The sequence below is a fragment of the Tursiops truncatus genome, chromosome 1, assembly GCF_011762595.2.
Source record: "Tursiops truncatus isolate mTurTru1 chromosome 1, mTurTru1.mat.Y, whole genome shotgun sequence".
Lineage (NCBI taxonomy): Eukaryota > Metazoa > Chordata > Mammalia > Artiodactyla > Delphinidae > Tursiops > Tursiops truncatus.
In genome coordinates, this window is record NC_047034.1 from 76,996,426 (window position 1) to 77,022,186 (window position 25,761).

General features: G+C 36.2%; 2 protein-coding genes across 7 annotated transcripts in view; one reads left to right on the top strand and one right to left on the bottom strand.

Moving 5' to 3' along the window:
• Window positions 1–1,151, top strand: part of PDZK1 (PDZ domain containing 1) — a 47,094-nt gene extending 45,943 nt beyond the window's left edge. The window contains exon 9 of the mRNA XM_019919933.3: window positions 202–1,151. Coding sequence (XP_019775492.3) covers window positions 202–255 — 54 coding nt within the window. The 3' untranslated portion in view covers window positions 256–1,151. The remainder of the gene's footprint in view (window positions 1–201) is intronic.
• Window positions 1,152–1,279: 128 nt separating this feature from the next.
• GPR89A (G protein-coupled receptor 89A) overlaps window positions 1,280–25,761 on the bottom strand; it is a 40,520-nt gene continuing 16,038 nt past the window's right edge. The window contains exons 5-15 of one of the 6 annotated variants that reach the window (XM_019919935.3): window positions 25,585–25,686; window positions 22,614–22,734; window positions 21,886–21,966; window positions 14,462–14,571; window positions 12,453–12,541; window positions 11,430–11,522; window positions 4,804–4,899; window positions 3,596–3,722; window positions 3,083–3,172; window positions 2,088–2,153; window positions 1,810–1,948 (exon numbers count right to left, since the gene is read on the bottom strand). In XM_019919935.3, coding sequence (XP_019775494.1) covers window positions 2,128–2,153; window positions 3,083–3,172; window positions 3,596–3,722; window positions 4,804–4,899; window positions 11,430–11,522; window positions 12,453–12,541; window positions 14,462–14,571; window positions 21,886–21,966; window positions 22,614–22,734; window positions 25,585–25,686 — 935 coding nt within the window. In that variant the 3' untranslated portion in view covers window positions 1,810–1,948; window positions 2,088–2,127. Of the gene's footprint in view, window positions 2,009–2,087; window positions 2,154–3,082; window positions 3,173–3,595; window positions 3,723–4,803; window positions 4,900–11,429; window positions 11,523–12,452; window positions 12,542–14,461; window positions 14,572–21,885; window positions 21,967–22,613; window positions 22,735–25,584; window positions 25,687–25,761 lie in introns of all 6 variants that reach the window. The other 5 variants (XM_019919937.3, XM_019919936.3, XM_019919934.3 and 2 more) reach the window with 5 other exon arrangements.

Below are 25,761 nucleotides of genomic sequence, written 5' to 3' on the forward strand. Positions count from 1 at the left end.
ATTATATATATATGGACATTAAGAAATATGTTAGTGTCAAACAGCAAACTGGAAACAAAGCCAAGTATAGAATTCAGGTCACCTGGCTTCTAGTGAGTGACTCTACTCCCTGATTTAAGTCATGCAACTCTAGAATAGATCATCCATCTCCTGATGTTCACACTCTTACCACTTATAGATCCTTTGTTTTCTTTTGAACAGGCCCACAGTACAGCCTCTCATTCTTCTTCCAATTCTGAAGATACAGAGATGTGATGAGAACAAGCAATAGCTTTGGCTGATAGCTGTTTCTGGGTATTTAATAGGAATCCTTTACTAAGGAATGAGCTACCACTGGTTTACTGTCTCTGTTAGAGAAGAACTCCTCTGGAAACCAGTTTGTCAATGTGTGATTGTCTTCTGTTGTCATCTGTTTTAGGGGCGGCTACTGCAGATAGCTTATTTATGGTCAACTTAGGAAAAGTTAAGGCAGGAGCCAGATGCTTTTCATTTGATTTCTTTCAAGCTTCAACTTAACTACATTTCTCTGTATGCTGTTATCTCTTCTGTAGGTTCCTAGAGCACCAAAGATGATTTATAAATTTGTATGTGTGAGAACTGCTAACTAAAGTACCTGAGCAGATAAGCCTATTAAAATTATCCTTTGTAAGAATGTTGTTGTGCTAAAATAAATGCCATTAAAAATGCCTTTTGAGTATGCTTAAATTTTGCCTGTTAGCTGATGTAACCTTAATAGTGCTTTTGTTTTTGGTAAACTTTTTATGCTTTAACCTTCATGTTGCCTCTAGAAACCCAAAACACAATAAAACTCAGAATAAGATCTTAGTAATAAAAAGAGACTTCCTGGTAATAAAATTCAGGATTTTCTTAAATTACATATCTGAGTGTTCTACAAATTTTCCAACAGCTTCCTTTTACAGATGAAGAAATTGAGTCATAGGATAGGAAAGTGACTTATTCCAGTTAACAGTTATTCATTGTTTTACCCCACAGCACGAGGGGCAGATGAAAAGAAAAAATGAGATATCATCACTGACTTGAATTTAGAGTAATTCACTTTTAAATAATAAGTTGAAAGGAAATCAAGAAAAATGACATACTTTGAAGTCTCTCTTGGTAGACTCTAGTTCAGTTGCAGACCACTCCTTCCCCAGGACAGATAACCTCTCGGTTATTTTAAGGGGACAGGGGCTGGGGAGGAAGGGTGGGATGCCAATTCATATTAGATCACACAAGCATAACTTTTTAACCAAGCTATCCTTGATAAAATGATGCTAAGTCCAAAGTGTTAACAATCTCTGATTTTAATGATAGTCAACCTCAAGGGAACGTTATAACCTTCTCCATGTGATCCTTGACGTGAACAGAATCTCATGTGTTTGGCCCAGCTACCTTAGATCTCTCTCAGCCCAGAATTCCAGTGTCTTTTCTCCCCTTAGTTTCTTGGCTCTGTCCAGTCCCACCACCCGGCATACTGTGCCAGCCTCAAACCCAAACAGGGTGCTCTTGGCTGAGTACTAGCTTGAGTTACTGCTCTCTCTCATTTCTGTGATCATGAGTAGCTGATGCTACTCATGATTACAGTATCATCTGAGGAGGCAGGTGTAAGCTGGAGGTAGAATAGGCTACCACAACATTTTGTTTGTTTAAAAAATGTTAGGCCCTGGTCCCCTCCATTTTTTCCCTCTTATATCCAAATTCTGACACCACTGGCCTGTAGCAGTCTATAATAGGCATGAGTTCAAGGTGTCATATGCTTCTCTGGTGCCTGTTTGTGGGCCAAATAGAGGAAGAGTATGCTGGAGAGAGCACTGACCAGGAAGATGACATCAAACCAACGGTGATAGAAGTTGAACTGTAGCTCTCCAAGGACCTCGGTGACTATGGTGCGGTACTCCAGAGGCATGCTCATTCGGATCAGCAGCACAGAGGAGACGAAGTACATGCCCTGCAAGTCAGGTTAATCAAGAAGTCCCTCTGAATGTAGTGACAGACAAGTCCCAGGACACTGTTAAAATATTTAAAAGTATAGAGCACATTTCTGGCATTTTACAGCTGTGCACATAAAGCTAGTTCATTAAACTTACCATTATCTGTGCTAATAGCAGGACAATGACATTGGAGGACTTACTGCTGGATATGGCATAAAAGAACTGTCAAGAAAGGGAGGAGAGATGAATTTATATAGTACTGCTAGATTCCTGTGTCAAAAACATTAAGTAGTACAGTTAACATTTAATTGAAAATGTCTCTTCCATGCCACAATCCTGTATAGAACCATTCATATGATTAAGGCTATAAATAAGATATTTAAATAGACTGCCCCAAAAGGATCCAGTTATACTTTTCCCATATGGGTAAGTTGGTGGTTTTAGGTATTATAACATGAAAGGATTCCACCTTATCAGAAACTATGTGATACATATGATTTTAACATCATTATAAGTCATTAAAACAAATTACTCCAGGCCACTCCAAGCCCTTGAAATTGTTACTAGGCTCCTGAGCTCTTCCTAAAATTGTGCTAGATGCTTGGTGATCCCTTCTTCCCTCCCAACCTCTTCTCTCCTTTCATTCAAACAAGTCTTGGATTTTGAAATCCTTACCTCTTCTGACAGAGAGGATTTACCTTCCAGCTCCATGAAGCCTTCCTATGCTGATCAGAAAACAGCTGAACATTCTGCTTCTCCTACTTCCATATCCTCCTTACAAGCAACTCTCACAGTTATTCTTCTACCCTCAAATACTATCTCATTTATTCATTCCAAATACCTGCTCAGCACCTACCATGTACCACGTTCTGTTCTAGATGCTGGTGACATATCAGTGAATGAAACAGACTGTGACCTCATTCTATGACCTTTGGTAACTAACTGTACTTATCTGATTGGTGTATGATGTAAATACATCATCATCAACTCATGTATTAGTTTAACTTTTTCTTTTACTCTGTTGTATGTCGTTTAAATATTTGCGACTGTTGTTTAAGATCTCAGAAGGCAGAAATGTTAACTAGGTAAAATCATCTCACAGTGCCACATGTAATTAAATTAGTACTTTTAAACTCTGTGATACAACCTACCTTGGTAAGAGTGATCAGCAGTCCTCTGATAGACGTGACAATGATTATTCCAACCAGAATGAAGGAAATGTGTTGGGACCAGAACTTCACCTGTCAACACAATAGGAAGGAAAAATATTTGTTAAATCTCTGTTCAGAGAGATGGGAAAGCTAAGAAGATGCATTCTTATCACTTATGTAGCTGTGAGAGGGAACTTCATTAGCAAGTAAGTGGCAGCAAAAACATGTACAGGAAGACTGCAGTGGATATCTTAACTAGCAGACTTAAAACTTAAGGCCAGAAGAAAGCAAGTGCAATGAAGTGATGAAAATAACTCTAATAACTAGAAGAAACACAAAGCTAATAACACAGCTTCAAGTGAAAAGCATGAATTAAAAGGAAACTAAATAGCAGCCTGATAATTTTAATACCTGAATGACAGTTCTCTGATCACCCAAAACTATAAGAAACTTTTCTTCTTATAATAAAAGAATATGTAGACATTCTCAGCTATAGTCTAGGAAATAGCTGACCTTCATCTGAATCACATGATGATACTTTCTTCTCCTCTTGGATTGCTTCAGAGTGAGAGGCAGCTGTGATACCCTGTGCTTGATTCAGGGCTGAAAAGCATCTGAGGGGGAGCTGCATTGCTAACATCTAAGAGATGTTATTCAGAATTATGAAATGTGAAGCACGTATATAGATAAGTTATAGATGGAATACATATACACACACAGCAGCTAGCCTCAAAGCACTGATAAGGGCATTTCTAAAAACTCACCCCAGTAAAAAAGTGTAAAAGAGGAAAACACATGTGAATAAAGAGTGAAGCATACTTCACCGTATAATTTATACACTACTTGAAGGAAAGATGCCATGCTCCTTCACATGAAAAAGGATACACTATTGATCTATCATCAAAAAAATGTGTGCTTTGAGCTGTTTCTCAAGGACTGGCGCTCAATTTGCTCTGGTGTATTTTCATTTTATCCAGCTATGAGGGGCATGTCCAGCTGAGATGGCTGGCTGGGGGTAGCATGCAGTCTGTGGCCAGGATCATAGCACAGCTAAATGGCACTCATAGGGACTAAGAACATGACATTGGTCTTATTATCAAAGTGCTAATCAGCTAGAATCACTGGCTATATATATACCTGGAAAATATACTATTCTACAAATAAAGACATTAAACTTAAATTGGGACAAGAATGTGTTTAATACAGTAGTATTATAAAACACGTAGAAAGATGATTAAAAAAACCTTTGTGCACAGGTGACAGTTAACACTTTTAGCTCAAAACCCACATGAATTAATTGATACAGTTAATTTTTTATAGCAGAAACCATTTCAGTTCTAATACGAAAACACTAATTAGTATTTAATTTTCTACCAGAGGAATCAAAGGTGAGTTATGTTTGAAGATGTCATCAAGTATCACAGAAAGAAGTATTTGAATATTTGTTACGGAGAAGCTGGTGAGTGGTAGCTGCTAGAGAAGAAGAGGAGGAACTACAGAGATAATCACTAACCATGACAATAATAATTGCCAGTCGTTACTTATGGTTTTATGCCCTTTATGAATTTGCCATAGGAATACGCCAAAATATAGAGGAGAGTGAGAATAATGAAAGCAGAAGCAAGTACCTAGAATAAGGAGTTAGAATCTAAAGAATTGTTATTTAGAACAGATAAAATAGAAAGAAACATAAGAAACAAGGATTTTGATACAACTCTTACATCAAATTGGATCCCCAGATAATTCACAGTGATCTCAATGCCTCTTGTGACTGGATCAGTTTTCCCAACTCGGTCAAAAACGATATTAATGGTTGCCTGCAGAGACACAGACCTTTACATTAGAGTATCTCAGTAATCACCATTTTAAAAAATGATTCAAAATAATGAATTAATCACCAAATGTACCTTACCAGGTAGATATTCCTAAAAATGCAATTCTACTCTCAATCTAAATCATATATAAGAAATCTATTTTGGCTATTCACACATAGGCAAACAAAAGTCCCTATCTACACTATCTTTCTTTTCTGTAGAGTCTAAAGGGGAATAAGGCTATGACATATACAAATTAATTTAACAGGATCCAGCAAGGAAACATTTTGGTAGACGAACTCAGGGTAAGAGAATCAAGGAATTCCAGAGTAATTCCCTGTGGTTATTTTCTGACAGCTCTAATAGCAATCACTAAAACAACAAAAATAGAGTTATAGCTGACAAGCCAACGAAGAAGATCAAATGGAATTACGAAAAATACCCAATTAATCCAAAAGAAGGAAGAAAAAAAGGAAAAAGGGGAAAAAAGAACACATGAGATGAATAAAAACATACAGCAACATGGTTGTTTTAAACTCAACCATATCAATAATCACATTAAATATAAATGGTCTAAACCAGGGGTTGGCAGACTCTGCCACTGTCATATAACTGTAGCTACAGACAATATGTAGATAAATGGGCTTGGATGTGTTCCAATAAAACTTTTAAAATAAAAGCACGTGGTGGCTGGATTTGGCCTGTGGGCTATAGATGGCTGACTCCTGGTCCAAATATGACAATTAAATGGCAGAGAGCACCAGATTAGATAAAAAAGCAAGTTGCTTACAAGAAACCCACTTTAAATATAAAGATACAAATAGGTTAAAAGTAAAAGTATGGAAAAAGATATATTATGCTAACGCTAATCAAAAGAAAGCTGGAATGTCTATATTAATATGAGACAAAGTAGATTTCATAGCAAAAAATAAAAGGGTCATTTCATAAGAATAAGAGAATCATTTCAACAAGGGGCACATAATGACCCTACATGACATACATGAAGCAAAAAAGTGATAGAATTAAAAAAAAGGCAAATCCACAACAATAGGTGGAAATTTCAACACCCCTCTCTCAGTAATTAAGTAGTCAGAAAATCAGTAAGAGTACAGAAAACTTTAACAATACTATCAACCAACTTGACCTAATTGACACTTGCAAGCCATTCCACCCAACAGGAGTAGAATACACATTCTATTCAAGTGTACATAGAACATTAACCATGGTTAGCCATATTCTGGGTCAGAAAACAAGTCTCAATAAATTTAAAAAGATTCAAAGTATATTCGCAGATCACATGAAATTAAATTAGAAAGCAATTACAGAAAGATATTCAGATGATCCCCAAATATTTTATAACATACTTCTAACCCACAAGTCAAAGAAGAAATGAAAAAGGAAATCAGAAAGTATTTTGAACTGAATGAAAATAAAAATAAACATCAAAAAAGTTGCATTTTGTGAGACGCAACTAAAATAGTGCTTAGCAAGAAATTTATAGCATTAAGACACCTATATTAAAAAAAAGGTTTCAAACCAATGATCTTAGCTTCCACTTTAAGAAATTAGAAAAAGAAGACCCCCAAAAAGCAGAAGAGAAATAATAGTAAAAACCAGAAAAACAACAGAGAAAAATCAATTAACCCAGATGCTGGTTCTTTGAAAAGTTCAATAAGATTGATAAACTTCTATCGAGACTGATCAGAAAAAAAGAGAAAAGACACACATTATCAATATGAAGAATTAGATATCAATTCACATCCACTAAAATTATTATAATTAAAAAGATAGATAATAAGTGTTGGAGAGGATGTGGAGAAATTGCAACCATCACACATTGCTGGCAGGAATGTAAATTGGTACAGATGCTTTAGAAAACAGCCTGCTAGTTTGGCAGTTTATTAGAAGGTTAAACATATAGTTAGCGTATAACCCAGCAATTCTACCCCTACAGGTATCTACCTAAGAGAAATGAAACATCTGTCCACATAAAAACTTATACATGAATGCTCACAATAGCATTATTTACAGTGGACAAAAAGTGGAAACAACTCAAATGTCCATCAACTGATAAGTGGATAATTTAAATTAATGTGGTATATCCATATAAGGAAATAAATATTACTCAGTCATAAAAAGGAATGAAGTACTGATAGAGGCTACCACATAGATGAACATTGAAAACATTTTGTGAAGAAGCCAATCACAAAAGATCACATTGTATGATTCCATTTACATGAAATGTCCAGAATAGGGAAATTTATAGAGACAGAAAGGATCAATAGATTAGTGGCTCCCTGAGGCTGGGGGAGAAATAGGGAATGACTGCTAGTGAGTATGGGATTTCTTTTTGGGGTGATAAAAATTGATTGTGTTGATGGTTACACACTTTGTGAATATTAAAAACCATTGAATTGTACACTAAATGGGTGAATTGTATTGCATGTGAATTATATCTCAATAAAGCTGTTACATAAAAAGAGAATGAGAGAGGTGACATCATTACAGACTTTATAAATATTAAAAGGATAATAAGAGAATACTATGAACAATCTTATGCCAATAAATTTGACAACTTCAATAAAAATGGATAAATTCTTTGTAAGACACAAATACAAAAGTTCACTCAAGAAGAAATAGATAACCCTGAATAAACTTTATAAATATTAAAGAAATTATATTTGTAGTTAAAAAACTCTCTGCAAAGAAAACTCCAGGTCTAGATGGCTGATGAAATCCACCAAACATTTAAGAAAGAAATAATAACAATTCCACGCAAACTCTTCTGCTAATTAGGAGAAAGAAATACTTCTCAACTTATTCTCTAAGGTTAGACACCTAAACCAAACAAAGACATTAACAAGAAAACTACATTCTGGTATTCCTCATAAACATAGATGCACAAATTCTTAACAAAATTTTAGTAAATTAAATCTAACAAAATATAAAAAGGATAATACATCATGGCCAAGTAAAGTTTACTGCAGGAATGCAAGGTCAGTTTAATATGCAAAAAGTAATGTAACACTATATTAGCAGACTAAAAAAGAAAAACCATATGATCATCTCAATAGATGCAGAAAAGCATCTGACAAAATCAAACATGCTTTCATGATTAAAAACACTCAAGAAACTATGAATAAAAGAAAATTCCTCAGCCTGATAAAGGGCACCTAGGAAAAACCGACAGCTAACATCATACTTAATGGTGTAAGACTGGATGCTTTCCCCTTAAGATCAGGATGACTGCTCTATTTAACTCTGTAACTGGAGGCTTTGGTCAGTGCAGTAAGGCTGGGGGAGGAGGATCAGAAGAAAGGTAGGATGGAATTGTTTATGTAGAAAAATCCTACGAAATTTATAAAAAGCTTCTAGAAATAATAAGGGAGTTTAGCGAGGTTGCAGAATATAAGATCAATATACAAGAATCAATTGTATATCTATATACTAGTAACACTTGGAAATTAAAATTATAAAAACATTTTCATTTATAATAGCATCAAAAAATTAAATACTTAAGAGATAAGTCTGATGAAAGTTTTGTACACTAAAAACTATAAGGGCTTCCCTGGTGGTGCAGTGGTTGAGAATCCGCCTGACAACTCAGGGGACACGTGTTCAAGCCCTGGCCCGGGAAGATCCCACATGCCGCGGAGCAGCCGGGCCCGTTCGCCACAACTACAGACCCTGTGCTCTAGAGCCCACGAGCCACAACTACTGAAGCCCGTGGGCCTGGATCCCATGCTCTGCAACAGGGGAGGCCACCGCAGTGAGAGGCCCGCGCACTGCAACAAGGAGTGGCCCCTGCTTGCCGCAACTAGAGAAAACCCGTGTGCAGCAACGAAGACACAATGCAGCCAAAAATAAAAAAATAAAATAAAATAAAAAAAGAGTAATAAAAACTATAAAACACTGTTGAGAGAAACTAAAGAAGATCTAAATAAATGAAGAGTTGTACCATGCTCATGAATTGGAAAACTCATTGATCAAGACAGTGTGGTATGGGCAGAAGTAAATATATAAGATACATATAAATCTCAATAGAAAAAAAGAGAGTACAGAAACAGACCCACACACATATGGTCAATTAGTTTTTGACAAAATTGCAAAATCACCTCAATGGAGAAAGGATACTCTTTTCAACAAATGGTGCTAGAACAATTGGCTATCTATATGAAAAAAATGAACTTGGATTCATACTCCAATATCATATTAGAAAATTAACTCAAGATGGATCATAGACCTAAATGTAAAACCTAAAACTATAAAATTTCTAGAAGAAAACATATGAAAAAAATCTTTGTGACAAATCTTTAGACAAATATTTCTTTTTTTTCTTTTTTTTTTTTTTTTTTGCGGTATGCGGGCCTCTCACTGTTGCGGCCACTCCTGTTGCGGAGTACAGGCTCCAGACGTGCAGGCTCAGCGGCCATGGCTCACGGGCCCAGCCGCTCCGTGGCATGTGGGATCTTCCCGGACCAGGGCACGAACCCGCGTCCCCTGCATCGGCAGGCAGACTCTCAACCACTGCGCCACCAGGGAAGCCCTAGACAAAGATTTCTTAGATACAACACCAAAAGCATAATCCATAGTAGGAAAAAGAAGATAAATAGGACTTCATCAAAGTGAAGAATTTCTGGTTTTCGAAAGATACTGCTAAGAGAATGAAAAGCCAAGCCACTGACTGGGAGAAAATATCTGAAAATCACATATTTGATAAAAGGCTTCCAGACTATATTGAAAAACTCTCAAACCCAATAAAAAGAAAACAACCTAATTAAAAAATTGACAAAAAAATTTGAATAGATACATTGCCAGAGAGGATATACAGGTGGCAAAAAGGCACATAAAAAGTTGTTCAACATCATTAGACATTAGGAAAATGCAAATTAAAATGATTCAATACCACCTCATACTTATTAAAACATCTAAGATTAAAAAGACTGACTACACAATGTTGGTGAGGATGTGGAATAACTGAAACCCTCAAACACTGCAGGTGGGAATATAAAATGGTGCAACCTCTTTGGAAAAGTTTGGCTGTTTCTTCAAAAGTCAAACATACATCTGCCATATGATCCAGCCATTCTACACTTAAATGCTTTCTCCCAAGAGAAAAGAGAGCATATGTCCAAATACAGACTTGTACATAAATGTTCACAGCAGCTTTATTGTAATATCCCCAAATTGAAAACAAACAAATATCGATCAGCAGGCGAACAGATAAACAAATTGTGGCACATCCATACAATGGAACACTACTCATCAATAAAAAGGAATAGAGGGCTTCCCTGGTGGCGCAGTGGTTGAGAGTCCGCCTGCCGATGCAGGGCACACGGGTTCGTGCCCCGGTCCGGGAAGATCCCACATGCCGCGGAGCGGCTGGGCCCATAAGCCATGGCCGCTGAGCCTGTGCATCTGGAGCCTGTGCTCCGCAACGGCAGAGGCCCCAACAGTGAGAGGCCCGCGTACCGCAAAAAAAAAAAAAAAAAAAAAAAAGTAATAGAGAGGCATTACAAAGGGGCCTGAGGAAACTTTTGGAAGTGATGATGGATGTGTTCTCTATCCTGATTGTGGTGATGACTGTTGCACAGGTATATATATATATATCAAAATTTACCAAATTGTATACTTTAAATATGTACAGTTGTTGAATGTCAATTACATCTCAATAAAGCTGTTAAAAATGTTATGCTCTCCTAAAGGCTGCATCTCAGGAAAAGCCTTTAGTAGCTTAGTTAATTGAATACACTATCTTCATTTATCCTCTCCCACTGAATGAATCAAGATTTAAAAATGTCATCTGAATGGGTATTAGCATCAATTTATTATAACATTAGATCTGTTAAATCCAGAATCCTCCATTCATCTACACTGATCAAAATTAACTAACAAGCTGACAAAGCTCCTCTTTGTGCAAGCACAGCCCCAGTGGGAAAGTCACCGAACTAGAACGTCAAATCAGCCTTTTCTATAATCACACTGAAATCCATTAATACCTGCAGATGAGTCACAAGTAAAGACAAATAATGCAGTACATAAAATGCACATAAAGAATAGAGCGTTAAGGGAGAGCCACAAAAGAATAAGAGCTGTAAGCACAGAAGATGAATTTATCTGTAGAAATATGTTTTAGAATTTACTTTTTTGGGTATATACAGATTATTAAAAAGGACAGGTGGTTTCTATTCTGAGCTGAAGGTAGGAATTGCGTTATATACAATCACGTACTCATGCGTAATATGGAAAGCAGGGTGTAAAATAAGAAACTTCAATATTCACTCTTCATATATTTCATAATCTAAGAACTTATTCATGATTTCTGACAGAAGAAAAATGCAACCTCCCTCTTCTAGGTGACCCAAAAAGGAGAGGATGAAAAAATGAGGCTCAGAGATGTGAAAGATCACATTTTCTATTGACTCAACTGGATTTGGAGTTTAGTTCAATGCCTCAACCGAACTCAATTTTCTCTCTCTGCCATTACCAGGGAAAATCACCTAAATCCTGACAATTAAAAATAAAATACTTACCATGAAAATTTTCCAAACACAGTAAATAGAGAAAAAGTAACCCAGAAAATTAAAATATTTCCCCTTGAAAGTTTTGGAGTATTCTATTCTCTCCTGAGGGAAAACAAACACAAAACATGGTTAGTCTCAGCAAAATTACATTTATATTCCACAAAATTCCTGCCTCTATGAATCACTGTTCGGGCTAAGAATTAAAACCACACATGATAATAATATTAAAATAACAGTAATAGTAGTAGTGGGAAAAATTTATTGAATGATTACTTTAAGCCAGAAATTAGGATAAACACCTTACATGCATTATCTACTTTAATCTTCATAACAACTCTTATGAGATATGTTCTCTTTAATTTTACAGATGAGAAAACAGAGGCTTAGGGAGGTTAAATAACTTGCTTAAGGTTGCAGAGCTAGTGAGTAAGGGAAGTTAGGCTCAGGTCTATCTGTCTTCAAAGCCTATGTTCACCTCTATCCTACATGGCTATTCCTGTGAAGTAATCCTCAAAAAGGAGTAAAATAGTTTGAACAACCTTAACTAATAGATTTTGCATATTTAAATTACATTGCATTTTAGGTGTACAAAGGAAAGTTACTTCTTGTAGTTAGGTCCCTTCTTGATCTGGATCCTTTAAAATAGGGCTAGACCATGGCAGATGGGTGTCTTACTGCTCTTACACTATTATTAACTTGCAAGAGAACAAAAAACAGAGGAGTTACCATAGGAGCTACCCTCTTGATCCTGGATCATCAGTAGGAAGTGGTGTGTGCCACCTTCCTAGATGACTAAAAGCCTCTTCTGACTATCCCACTAATTTCTATTTTTGAGAGTGTTCCTTTAAGGGTTTTGCTACTGGTAGGAGCAATGTCACAAAGAGTGCAGCCATCAGTGCTTCGTGGCTGATATTGAAGCTATGAGGTGCCTCTTACATGGCTTGGCCATAGAGGATGCTAAAAAGCTAGTTAGTCTTGTTCTCTCTTCTATCATATTAGTAAAAACCACACTTCAGTTTCCTTGCTCTGTACCTTGGTAGCATATAGATCAGCCGTTTCCAGAAAAAGCTGTCTGCTTAGTTCTTCCAAAGCATCCACTTCCTGTTGAATAAGAGTAAGATCTGGCACAAAATGGGCATCAAGGTTTAAATCACATAGAAGTTTCAAGGAACAGCAATAAAGAAAGCATATGCTTTTGGTTTCTTCTACAGTGGGTCCTAGGAACTGCCCATAGTTTCAATTTCCTGCTTATAGCCAGCAGTACTACTTTAGAACAATTTTTCCAACCTCAGACACAGGTGTATAAAAGCTTTTCCATCAAGAGCGTCACCACCAAACACCTACCACTCAGTTCCTCACTAGCTCAAGTGGCTCAGAGAGATGGTTCTGTTTATTTTTGCTTTATCTAGTTAGATTAAGTCAAATGTAATCTTTGGAATCTCAAAAGGTTACATAGTAAGAAAAACACCTATAATATAGCAGTTTTCTCCTGAAATATCTGAATAAATACAATGTTAGGGAAGGGAACTAATGTTTACTGAGTTCTAATACAGGCTGGGATTTATAGACATTACCTTCTTTAGTTCTTTACGATATTATCTTCTATTATTTACAACAATCCCATGAGATAGGTGTTATTATCCATTTTGCAGATAAGGAAAGTAAAGCTCAGAGAGTCAAATAACTTGCTCAAAGTCACACAGCTGATAGGCATGGAAGCAAAGTCAGATCTGCCTTACTCCAAGGCCTGCTCTTTCCATTACGCTATGCCACTTTCGAAGAACTCAGTGAGGTCGTGTGATTATCCTCTCCATTTAGGAAAGGACTCAGAAATCTTAAATAATCCCGATACTTTTTTGACTTGACTTAGTGTTGCTAAGATAGCTTAAACCTAAACTTTGGCTTTTATGAATTTTTAAGTAATAAAAATAGTAAAGACAGCCCTTTCTAAAACAGAAGCATTGGCTTTAATCCAAATCCTCCCTCCTCTCTGTGAGTTTTCCACTATTACCCAAATCAGCAAATGCCCTTCAGCTCCTTCAGTACTGGCTGCTGTTGGCATGGTCCAGGCCACTGAATAATGCGGTTTAATGAGTTACACGTTTGGCTCTTCCATGATTAGGCAGTAAGCTCCTTGAGGAGAGAGGCTATCCTCTGCTCATCATTTTATCCCTTAGCACTCTGCTGGAAATAGGAGATGAGAAATGAATTTAAAGTCATCTTTTTTTTCTCTCTCCTGTGGTCATCCTACTTTTTTTTCTTTTTCTTTTTCCAATTCTTACCTGCATTTCACACCAGAAAGATATATCATAATTTATAGCAAGAATAGGTTACATTATTTTTCTCCAATTGAGGCACAGGGGAATCTGTTCTTCCTCAGGCCAGAGAATGAAGCAGGAATATGCTATTTTACCTCTAGTCCCCCACCCCAAACTCCAGCTTAATAACCTGGTAGCCACAAAGAGATCTGGTTACTCAATTTGGGAGTCAGTTTAACACTGCAACCAGCTGGGCCAAGACAAGTCCATTATCCCAATCTCCTTGATTCTTTAAACCAAAAAGTCACTGGAGATACAGAGCTGCTTAAAATTTGTTTGTTTCTAAAACTGACTGCTTTAGAAATGGGCCCTTACAATCTCATATACAAACCATCCATCTGGGGGAGGCACTGTTTTGTGGTGGTGTTTCAGAGGTGGGAAATACAATAGTGTAGTGGAAAGAACTGAGGAGACCACAGTTCTGGTCTTATCTTTGCCACAAGCCACTGTGTGACAACTTCTCTGGGTCTATTTTCTCATCTGTAAAATGGAAAGACTGACATGTTAGCACCCCTTCAGTTCAAAGACAATGGTTTTATTATTTTATGATCTTCTATGGCTGTTGGAAAGATGACTGTATACATTGTATTTCCTAAGCCCAGCCCTGGCCAGCTGAACTCTGTTGCAGTCAGGTATCTTAGAAGAGAATATCCCAATACTATTTTTTCTTCTGCCCTTGGTCCAGAGTTGAGAAAAAGAATCAAGCAGAGGGATAAAGGATACTTTCACTTCCTGGTGCTGAAGTGGTAACACTCTTTATCATTCCCCAGAATCCTGATGGTTTGTTATGCACCTCCCCCTTCTGGAACATAGTCCTCCGTGTCATTGCCATCCTGAAATAAAATATAAAACCTCAGCAAGGAAGCATGGACCCTCGTACTCCATTCTCATCTGCTTTCCAGTCTCATAACTGCTCCTTTCATTTGCTGAGCTGTTCAGGGAAGGATTCAAATTCTGGAGTCCCACTTTTCCACTGCTTACAACTGAGGGAAAAGCATACACTCCCAGAAGGAATGTGGAATAGGTGAAGGAGCACAGAATTGGAGTAGGCAATAAATTTGAGGACTGCCTCTACAACTTGGAAACTGTGAGACCTTAGAGTTTTCATTTCCTCATCTCTGGATGATTGTGAAGATCAATGAAATAATATATTTAATTATTACCATTATCATTTAAAAACAAAATAAAACAATAGCTAACATGCCTAGCTAAAGGATCAGGTACAGGGTAGGAACTCAATAAATATTTTTTTCTTTCCTTTTTAAAAGCAGACAAAAGAAAAACAAACAAACAAACAAAAACCTCAGAAAATCACATAAACCTGGCCTCTTCTAAAACACCATTCTCCCTTTAATGACAGTCTCCCCCTACTACCGAATAAATCAAGGGAAAACTTGTCCTTCCTCTTGTCCTGTCAGTCTGTGGAAGGACCTACCGCCTCAGTGGTGGCTGCTGGCATGTTCCAGCCCACCACATAGAATAGGGTCCTTGTGAGGAAAAATAGAGCATTTGTGCATAAATGGCTTCTTGAAGAGTACAATAGGCCAAGGCCTACAGGCTTAAAGTAAACCAGAATGAGTCTAATAAAAAGAGTTGTAGAACTAAAGAAAACTTTAACTCAAGGTTAACCTCAAAAGGATGACAAGAGATAGAAGTGGTAAGGATAAAGAAGCAGCATTGGTATTCATGGTTAGGACCAATAAAAATGGAACCAATGGTACCAAATACCAAATGGTATTTTTGTGGGCTAAACTCTTTAAGCCATTGGCTAAAATGATATTAACAATAAAGAATATTAAGTGTGTTAGCCACACTGACTTAATTGTTTCCTCCTTAAAATGACCTTTACCGCGATACTGAGTAAATGGACTATAGCTCCCAAGTTGTATTAGCTCCTTCTGCATTTTCCTTTAATTACGCATGTGCACCGTAACTCAGCATTATTGGAAGATGCAGAACAGCCAAGAAGAGGCTCAGACCTAGGGAGACTTTGACTTGGCGAGACTCATAAGTCTTAGTTTTCCTATTTTCATAGTTGGGAAAGCTGGAGCAAAAGGGAAGAGGTTCTATCCCACTCATTTACATCAACCTACCATGCTGAATTAAAGGAAGGCAGAGGGAGATAGGGCACACAGAAGCGCATTTCTGTTGTCCTTAGTTTCAATGTCTATAATACAATAAACATAATGACTGGCTGTGGAGTGGAACCTCTTGAACATGTAAAGATGACAGACACTGCATTGTGGCCCCACAACAGGCAAAGAGGTAATCACTAGAAGAAGTATGTACTTGGTAGTAGTTTGCATGTAAAGAAGCTGAAAAATGTCTACTATGGTTTAAATACTCCATTCTACCGTTTTCTGGTATCCATCGCTTCTGGTTGGAAGTCAGCAATTACTTTTTTAATTAAACATTTTCTTTTGAGATAACTGTAAATCCACATGGGGTTATAAAAAAAAATACAGAGATACCATGTACCCTTTACCCACCTTTCCCCAATGGAAATCTTGTGGGTACAATATCACAACCAGGATACTGACACTTATAGAGTCAAAATACAGAACATTTCCATTACTACAAGGATTCCTCACGTTGCCCTTGTATAGCCCACTTCCCTCCTCCCACCCCCAGGCCTTCTTTAACCCCTGGCAACCACGAATCTGTTTCCACTTCCATTTTGTCATTTAAAAAATGTTATATAAATAGAGTCATACCGTATGCACCCTTTGTGAATTGGCTTTTTTACTCAGCATAATTTTCTGGAGATTCATACAGGTTGTTGCATCTATCAGTAGTTCATAACTTCTTATCACCCAGCAGTATTCTGTGGTATGGATAAACCACACTTTAACTATTTATCCATTAAAGGATATCTGGATTATTTCCATTTCTGGCTAATATGAATAAAACTGCTATAAACATTAAGGCACAAATTTTTGTGTGAAGATAAGTCTTCATTCCTCTGGAAAAAGTACCCAGGAGTGCAATTGCTATGTTGTGTAATAGTTGCATGTTTAGTTTTTTTAAGAAACTGCTAAACTGTGTTCCAGAGTTACTATACTATTCCACACTCTAACCAGCAATGTATGAGTGATCCAGTTTCTCTGCATCCTTACTAGCATTTGTTGTTGTCACTAATTTTTATTTTAGTCATTCTAATAGGTATGTAGTAATAGCTCATAGTTTTAATTGCATTTCTCTAATGGCTAATGATGTTAAAAAGCCTTTTCATGTGCTTAATTGCCATTTATACAACGTGTACAGTGAGTGTCTGTGCAGGTCTTTTGCCCAACTTCTAACTGGACTATTTGATTTTTTTTTTTTTCTCTAACTTGTGAAAGTTAGTTCTTTCTCAGATATGTGGTTTGCAAATACTCTCTCCCAGTCTGTAATTTTTCTTTTCATCCTCTTAGCAGGGTTTTTCACAGAGTGAAATTTTTTCATTTTGATGAAGTCCAATTTATCAATTTTTCCTTTTATAAATTGTGCTTTTGGTGCCAAGTCTAAGAACACTTGTGTAGCCCTAGATTTCAAATATTTCTCCTATTTTCTACCAAGTTTTACAGTTTTACATTTTGAATTAATTTTTGTATAAGGTGTGAGACTTACACTGAGATTCATTTAAAAAAAATCTATGGATGTCCAATTGTTCAAGCACCATTTGTTGAAAAGGCTCTCTTTCCTCCACTGAATTGATTTTGCAAATTTGTAAACAAATTAGTTGGGCATTTTTCTGTTGGTCTGAGTCCTCTATTCTGCTCCATTGGTCTATGTGTCTATACCTCTGCCAATATAATCCTTGATTATAGCTGTATAATAAGTTTTGAAATCAGATAGACTGATACTGTTCATTTTACTTTTTCAAAATTGTTTTAGCTATTTTGAAAAAGTGTCTAGTACTTTTGTGTCTCCATATAAACTTTAGAATAATTTTGTGTGTATCTACAAAAAATCTTGCTGGGATTTTGAAATGACTTACATTAAACGTGTACATCAATGTGGGGAGAATTAACATCTTTACTACGTTGAGTCTTCCAATCTATTAAACATGGGATGTTTCTCTATTTAGACCTTTGATTTCTTTCATCGGCACTTCATAGTTTTCAGCATATAAGTCCTGTACGTGTTGTGTTAGATTTATACCTAAGTATTTCTTTTTTTTTGAGTGACTGTATTTTTAATTTCTAGTAATATAAAAATACAATTAATTTTTGTATGTTTACTTTGTATTCTACAACCTTGTTCAGCAACCATTACTTTTTTTGTTGTTCCCCTATATTTATCATTTTTCTCTTGATGCTTTCAAGATTTTTTCTTTATCTTTTAGCAATTTGACTATATGAACCTAGGTGTAGTTTTGTGGTTCCCCTACTTAAGCCTCTTAGATCTGTAAATTAATGTTTTCCACCAAATTTGGAAGGCTTTTGGCCATTATTTTTTCAAGTACTTTTTTGGCCCCTTTCTCCTTCTTCTAGGACTCCAACTACAAGTATTTAGACTGCTTGATATTGCTTCATCCTGAGATTTTGTTCATTTTTCTTCCATCTTTGATTTCTCTATTCTTCAGACTGAATAATTTCTATTGATCTGCCTTCAAGTTCACTGATTCTTTCTTCTGCCATCTCAATTCTGCTAAGTCTACATAGTAAAATTTTCATTTCAGTTACTGTAGTTTTCAGGTTTGAATTTTCTTTTGTTTCTTTTTTAAAATATAGTTTCTATTTCTCTTTTGAGACTCCTTTTCTGTTCACTAATTAATATTATGCTTCCTTCATTTCTTTGAATGTATTCATAATAGCTGTTTTCAAGTCTGTTTGCTAAATGTGTTATCTGGGCCCCCCTGGAGTTGTGTCTATTAGTTGCTTTTTATCTTGAATATGGGTTGCACAGTTCTGTTTCTTTGTATGTCTAGTAAGTTCTGATTGAAAACTTGACATTGTAGATATTATGTTTTAGTGGCTTTGGAATCTGTTTTATTTTTCTGAGGACTGCTCTTTTTTTGTTCTAGTAAGCAGTTAATTTACCTGGACTCGAAATGTGAAACTGTCATACTTACTGTGTGCAGTAACTAACGTTTCTGCTCAGCTTTTCAACTCTTAGCGGCTCTTTCTTTAGCCTGACTCCCTGGTGGTTTCCTCTGAGCCTGAGCAGGTTAGTGGTCAACAAAGAATTTGGGCAGATTTTATAATCAGATTTTAGGCCTTGCTTACCCTCTCTGTGGTCCCTTTGTTTCTAGGGATCCCTCCTAAATTTCTAATTGCTTTGCCAGTCCTGAGTTGTACCTTCTGACACCTCAAGCCAAGTAAGAATTTCACTTTCTGTCATCCTACTTGTCTAACTTACATACCTGTCACTTTCTGTCATCCAACAATGTCTAACTTACATACTGTTCAGACAATGCACTCAGTCAAAGACACAACAAACTTGCAAATCTCATTAAGAGGCAATGCTGTCTTTCAAGGGTAGACCCCTTTCTAGTTTCTGCCTACTTCTCAGCTCTCTGGTATTTCCTCTACACATGCATAGTTTAGTGATGAGGCAGGGATTTGGGCAGAGTTTATATGTAGATTGTAGATCTCAGTCCTTCTGCATCTCTCTTGCTTTCAAAATTTTCCCTTTAAATTTCCCAGTTACTCTGCTGATTTGAACTCTATCAATCTGTATACTTGAGTGGGCAGTGGTTGAAGAGCACTCCGAGGCAAGAAAACCACAAACATGCAGTTACCTGACACTCTTCAAATTTCTACCTGTCTCTGTTCATTTTCCATTGCCTTTGAATATTTGTTTTTAACTATTTTTCCTGTTTCTAATTCAAGGGTAGAGATAAGGTTTTTCCTGATAGTAATAGCTTGCATTAACTTTTACATACTCTACGTACTCTAGGTTTTTTGTTTTTGTATGTCATAAGCTGTGTGAAAAAGTATAAATTCAGAATTTGTGGGTTGAAAGGGATCCTAGAGACCCTTTAGTTAACCCCACCATTTTACAAATGAGAAAACTGAGACAGTTTAGTATTTGCTCAAGATGACTTAACAAGTTTCTTGTAAAGTGATTGTCTAGTTCAAGTTCTTTTCCTTATACCATGGTGTGTAGTTGCATAACTGTATTTTTTATCTTCTACAAAACTACAATTTCAAAACTAATATTGTTTGTGAAAAAAGACTATACTTCAGTTATATCATAGATCTCCAAAACAAAAGCTTTAAAATCTAAGTCAACAGAAAAATAAAACAAAATAACAGGTCACTTAATTCTCTCAAACTGAAAAAAGCTGAAAGGCTTTGATCACTAACTCAGCATATTTATACTATCTGAACTAGGTTTTTGATGAATATTTTCCAAATACTATAAACCTTATCCTCTATTCGGTGTTCCAAGTGAGAAGACAGTATGCCTCTTTCCTGCCCCCATTTTCAACCATTAACTTTTCTGTACATAACAGATACTATTTTTCGTGTATGTCATCTCACTAGGGCCCTCTGCTGTTAAATTGAAAGATGTTTTCTGGTCACTACTCTTCTGCAGCTACGAGTGTTTCTGGAAACATTTTTTCAATATTTTGGTAAATAGCTAAGACATTGTATGACCCTCAAAGGTTGCAGTGTTGTCAAGTTAGCTGTCTATCTGCCCTGTTAGCTCCACTGGGTAAAGAACCGTGATAATTAGGTTAAGTTGGGAGGCTGATTCTTCTGAGAGCCACTCAAATTAGTAAGACCTACGGCAGGACCACAAACTATCCCAGACCCTGACTTAACAAGGTCTATAGGGGTACATGTATAGATCAGAGCCAATTCCTCAGCATGACTAGTGATGAAATGGCTTAAAAGTGCACATCCACAATGACATGGGTCATGACTTTATAGTCATCTCTCTATATAAATAAAATAAATATAGTACAAGGGAGAATGATCATGGGAATCAAAATAGTATGTTCCTATGCAAGTATCTTTTAATATTGAACAATGTTGCTCTTGTTGTTATATTCTAAAAATCTACATTCATATTCATTCATGTAAAATAAACTGTAGAGCATGAATGTGAACAAAACATATATAAGTAAACAAATGTATACACATGTGTATCTACTTCCACTCCCTTAGTAAAGATGTATACAAATGGAGATAAATAATTAGTTGGTGAATCTGGACCTCTTTATCATTCTAATGTCTATTGTTCTCTCTTATATTAAGTCTGCTTTGACTTGATTATGTATCTTACTACCGTAAAGTGTTGAAAGAAGAAACATGAAATGGAAAAACACTCATGCAATTTAAAACTTCTATGACATCATTTTTATATGAGTACTAATAACTCTAATAAAAACAGTAGACCAATAAGCTTCATGAAGGTAGGAACTGATTACCTCGTTCATCATTCTATCTCTATGTAGTATTCAGCATTTAGTACAGTGCCTCGCATAAAGTAGGCTTTCTATATAATTATTAAGTGAATGACTATATGAATGAATAAATAAAGGTAAAGTATTAAAACCAAATGATTCTCCTGCTGAGATTATTAATAAGTTAGATAGTTTTCCTTGGCTATGTATAGTTCACTGTTCTAAGAACTCTACATGTTAGTCAACTCATTATTATTATTTCCATTTTACAGATAAGGAAACCAAGACATAAAGAAATAAAGCAACTAGCTCAAAGTCACACTGTGAGTTGTAGGCCAAAGATTCAGATTCAGATAGTCTGAATCTAGAGCCTATGCTTTTACCCGCTGTGATATAGATTTCTAGAAATGTCACCTCGAAAACATACATTTTAAAAGTAGTTTTTAAATAATAAAAACAACAAAAATAGCTGGAAGACTTGAAGGATTTTTTAAAGTAGTTGGAGAAAGGGAAGTTGAAATAAGGCATGAAAAAGTTTGTAAAAATGCAGCACAATAGACTTTTAAAACATCCAGTGTAGAATACCTTCAAATATAAAAGTTATTCTAAAATTTATCTCAAGAGAATTTATCTAAAGTTAGGAACTAAGGTTGAATTTGAAAATTTTCTTTCACATAAGATTAGACACTAAGTCTTTGATGGTTCCCTAACTTAAAAATGAAATGAGATGAAATTCCCTGTTAGCACCAATTCAGGTCAAATTTCCTTGTTGAGAAATTCTAACAGCATTAATGTGCTGATATCTTACCTTTTCTTTTTGCTTATGATCATATCCATGGTTTGGAGTAGTCGCCGTTCCAGGGCTACAATATCTGTGTCAGTCACATTCCTATAATAAGCACAAGCTGTTAGCAAAGTTTTGGGTTCCATCCCTGGGCATAATACAAGGCAGCTGGAGAAACACATAAACCTCAATTGTTACCCTATAATTCAAGGAATTGTATTTTTTCTGAGGAATATTAAAATAACTATAATAAGCAAAAATGTTTTTGTTGTCATTTTTTAATAGCTAATTCTTCTGGGGCCTCAGGGAAGTGGAAGGTAACTAGCTCTCTTATAGACTTGCTTAACTTTGATCCAGTGACATTTAGGATATACGTGTATGCACAGTTTTAACTTGGCATTGTCATCTACTGTTCTACTTTTGGGAGGAACTGATTTGCTGAAGTTGAGACTAGCTCACATTGCTGTCCACTAAAAATGTGTCTTTAAAAAGTGGGGGTGAAAAGGGGGTGGAGAAGGTCAGATTGAAATTGCCATTTTAAAAATAAATAAATGTAGGACAAATAACAAGGGCAAGCAATATAAGTGATAAGATTTATTTGAAAGATTCCTAGGTCAATGCCCATAAGGACAGAGAAGAGTAAAAAGGCAGTGTCATAGATCTAATATTTAAGTATTAATGATGGTGGCACGATATGACATATGTATTCAATAAGTAATGGGGAAAAAGAAAAGAGACAAAACTCTTGTTACCTGAGGAAGTAGGACAGGTAAGTGTATGGGCAGTTGACAGCACCAAATCCAGAAAGAAGAGCCATGAGAGTCACCCCAATCACACCTACCCGGCTGATGAGTTGTTCTATGGACAAGATCCCTAAAAATATCAAAGCACATTAATGCCAGGTGATACAGGTAAAACGGCTTTCACCTGCACAGCAAAAGGAAACATCACTGAAAACAGCAACCATTACTTTTAGCTAACTTACATAAGCTAAATTTTAATTATTAATATGTAGATTTTTCTCTAATAAATATGTCTATTGATTTTCTTCTTATCTCAAATGCTTCCAGAATCATTCTATTCTTGGGTAATGGTAATAGTAAAATAATAACAACAGTTATAAGTAACACTTATTGTCTATTTATTCAAGGTAGTGTGAACTCTAACAAAGTAAGGTAGTACTTTTAGTAAAAGGTTTGGCAAAAAAATTAGGAAAGCAAATCTGCTGGAAAAGTATAAATAGCAGATACTACTTCTTACTATAGTTAACTTCAATCTATACATTTTCCCCTAATGTCATAAGCTCTTTACCTACCTTTGTCTTATTCATTTTTGCCATCAATACACACATAATGCATCTAATAAATGGGCTGAATTTATAGAATGAGTAATTCAAATGTAAGTACGTGAGTTTTTGATACTCAGTTGTATTCTAATTATCAATGGTTTCCTATTATTTGAGAAGGCTGAAAATCAACTTGGTAGTTAAAATAAATACTATTGTTGATGTATTGGGGATACATGAGAGAAAGCAATGCTAAGAATAACTCAGGAAGTTTAGTGTCACAGGAAAAAACTAGTTTAAGTTTGTTTTCACTTCCTATTTCTAGGATAGAATCACTTCAGCCAACCACTCCTAAGGCCTAATGCCAGAGCTGCCGTTCAGGAATTCTACTAGCTTTGAAGCTGAGCTTCCAATATTTGAGTCCTCTTGTGCCTGTATTTCCACTACACCATTTTAGAGGTCATTATGACTGCTGGTCTCTAATCTTTTGCCTCCTCCAACCTTCCATTTCCTTCTTTGCTGAGCTTGGACTCCAAGCTTGTTTGCTTTAACTTCTCTCTCCAGGACTTTCAGTCCTCTACTCTTCTCCTGAAGCACTGATCCTGCAAACTCCCAACTCTGGATCAGTCTAACACTCTGCCTTCCCTGTGCCCATGACTGAGCTGCCCCAAACTGCTAGAATGCATACTGACACTGATGCCATTACAGGTGTATGGTCTCCAGTCTTAACAGAAATCACACACTACTAAGGAATCCTTTTCTCGCCCTTGGTCAGCCATTTCTCCCCCTACCCCTCAGCAGATACTCTTTAACTCATTTTTCCAATCTGTTCTTTTTAGCTAATGTGCTTATTATATAAGAAAGAAGTTATTAGACATAAACTACCTTCATTCTACTATAAATATTTACATCTGTAATCATCCTTCCAACTTGCCCCCCTCAGAACAAGATGGTGTCCGAAGCTAAGACTTCTCTACCTGTGCTTTTGATCTAATTTCCCTTCCACCTCCTCCAAAATCTTGTTCCATTTCCTGTCCTCTTATCTCTTGTATCTTCAATCTTTCCTCCTTTGCTGGTTCTTTCCTTTCAGTTTCAAGTCTCTTTCCTAAGAAAAAGTCTGTCCTTGGCCTTGAGTTTACATCTAGTTACCAATCCTCTCTATCTACCCCTTAATAGCCAAGCTTCTTTCAACTCCATTTATTCTTCAATTGGCTGCAATTCAGCTTTTAACCCATTCTTCTTCACCCAATGAAAAGTACTTTCATTAATAATTGTAATGACAATAGAATAGGTAACACTCACCAAACACCTGTTATATAACAGGTACTGTTTTAAGTATTCTACTTACAATTAATTTAATCCTCATAACAACCCTATGAGGTGGATATTATTGAATATCACATTTTACAGATGAGGAAATGGAGGCACAGAGAGGTCAAGTAACTTAGTCAAGGCCACACAGCTAACAAGGGGCAGAGTCAGGATTAAAACCCAAACAGTCTAGCTCTAGAGCTTGGACTCTTAGCCATTATTATAATATGGTCACAAATTTTCTTCTGGTTGCAAAATGCAACAACATTTTCCAATCCTTGTTTTATTTAATCATTTATGACATTGAATCATTCCTATTTAAAATTATTTTCCTTTCTTGGCTTTCATACCACAATTTCCCTTGGTTTTCCCATTTCCTTCTCTACTTGCTTTTTCTTGGTCTTTTTTTTTTTGCTCTGCATGGGCCAGAATTCCTTCTTTCATTTCTGTCTATATATTTTCCTTGGGTGATCTTGCCTGTTTCCCCAGTCTCACCTAATGGCATTTAGCTGACGTCTAACTTTTCAGATTCCTGAAATTATCTCCAAGAGGACAGATAAATCCATACCTTTTTCCTAAGTTCCTGACTTGTGTGTCCAATTACCTACGGAATATCACTTAGATGCACACAGGCAAATCAAATTCAACATATTCCAAACTAAAATTATCTTCCTTCTTCTGTATTACTTATCTCAGCAAATGACATCACCGGCTATCTAGTCACCCAAATAAAAAATCTATACCACTAGTCTCCATTCTGTCTCTCACTCACTCTTGAATACACCAGTCTTTTTTTACCTCAGGGCTTTACATGATGTTTCCTGTGCCTTCCTGCTGGGTCTACCTTTGATCTTGTCCTTTAAATCTCAGCTTGAATACCACCTCCTCAGAAAGGTTGATGCTAAGGCCTTGCATTAAATTTGATATCCTTATCTGCATTATTCTCTATCATAGCAACCTGTTTGCTCCGTGATGATAATAATCACAATTGGCAACTATGTGTTTATATATTTACTATATATTTACTATGTGTATATATATTTGATATTTATAACTCAAAATTGATTTTTTTCAAATTAGAAAATTATAAACAACACTTTCCCTCGCCCCACCACATATACACTCACCATGTTTTGGGCTGAGAATGGGAAATGGATCTCCTAGTTTCCAGAAGAAATACATAAAGGTCAACCATAAAAGACAGGAAAAAAGCAGTCGCTGTTTATGCACTAAGAAAGAGGAGACAAGGTGAAATAGATATATGATAACGAGCTTTCTCTACATAAGTTTATGGGATCATTCTA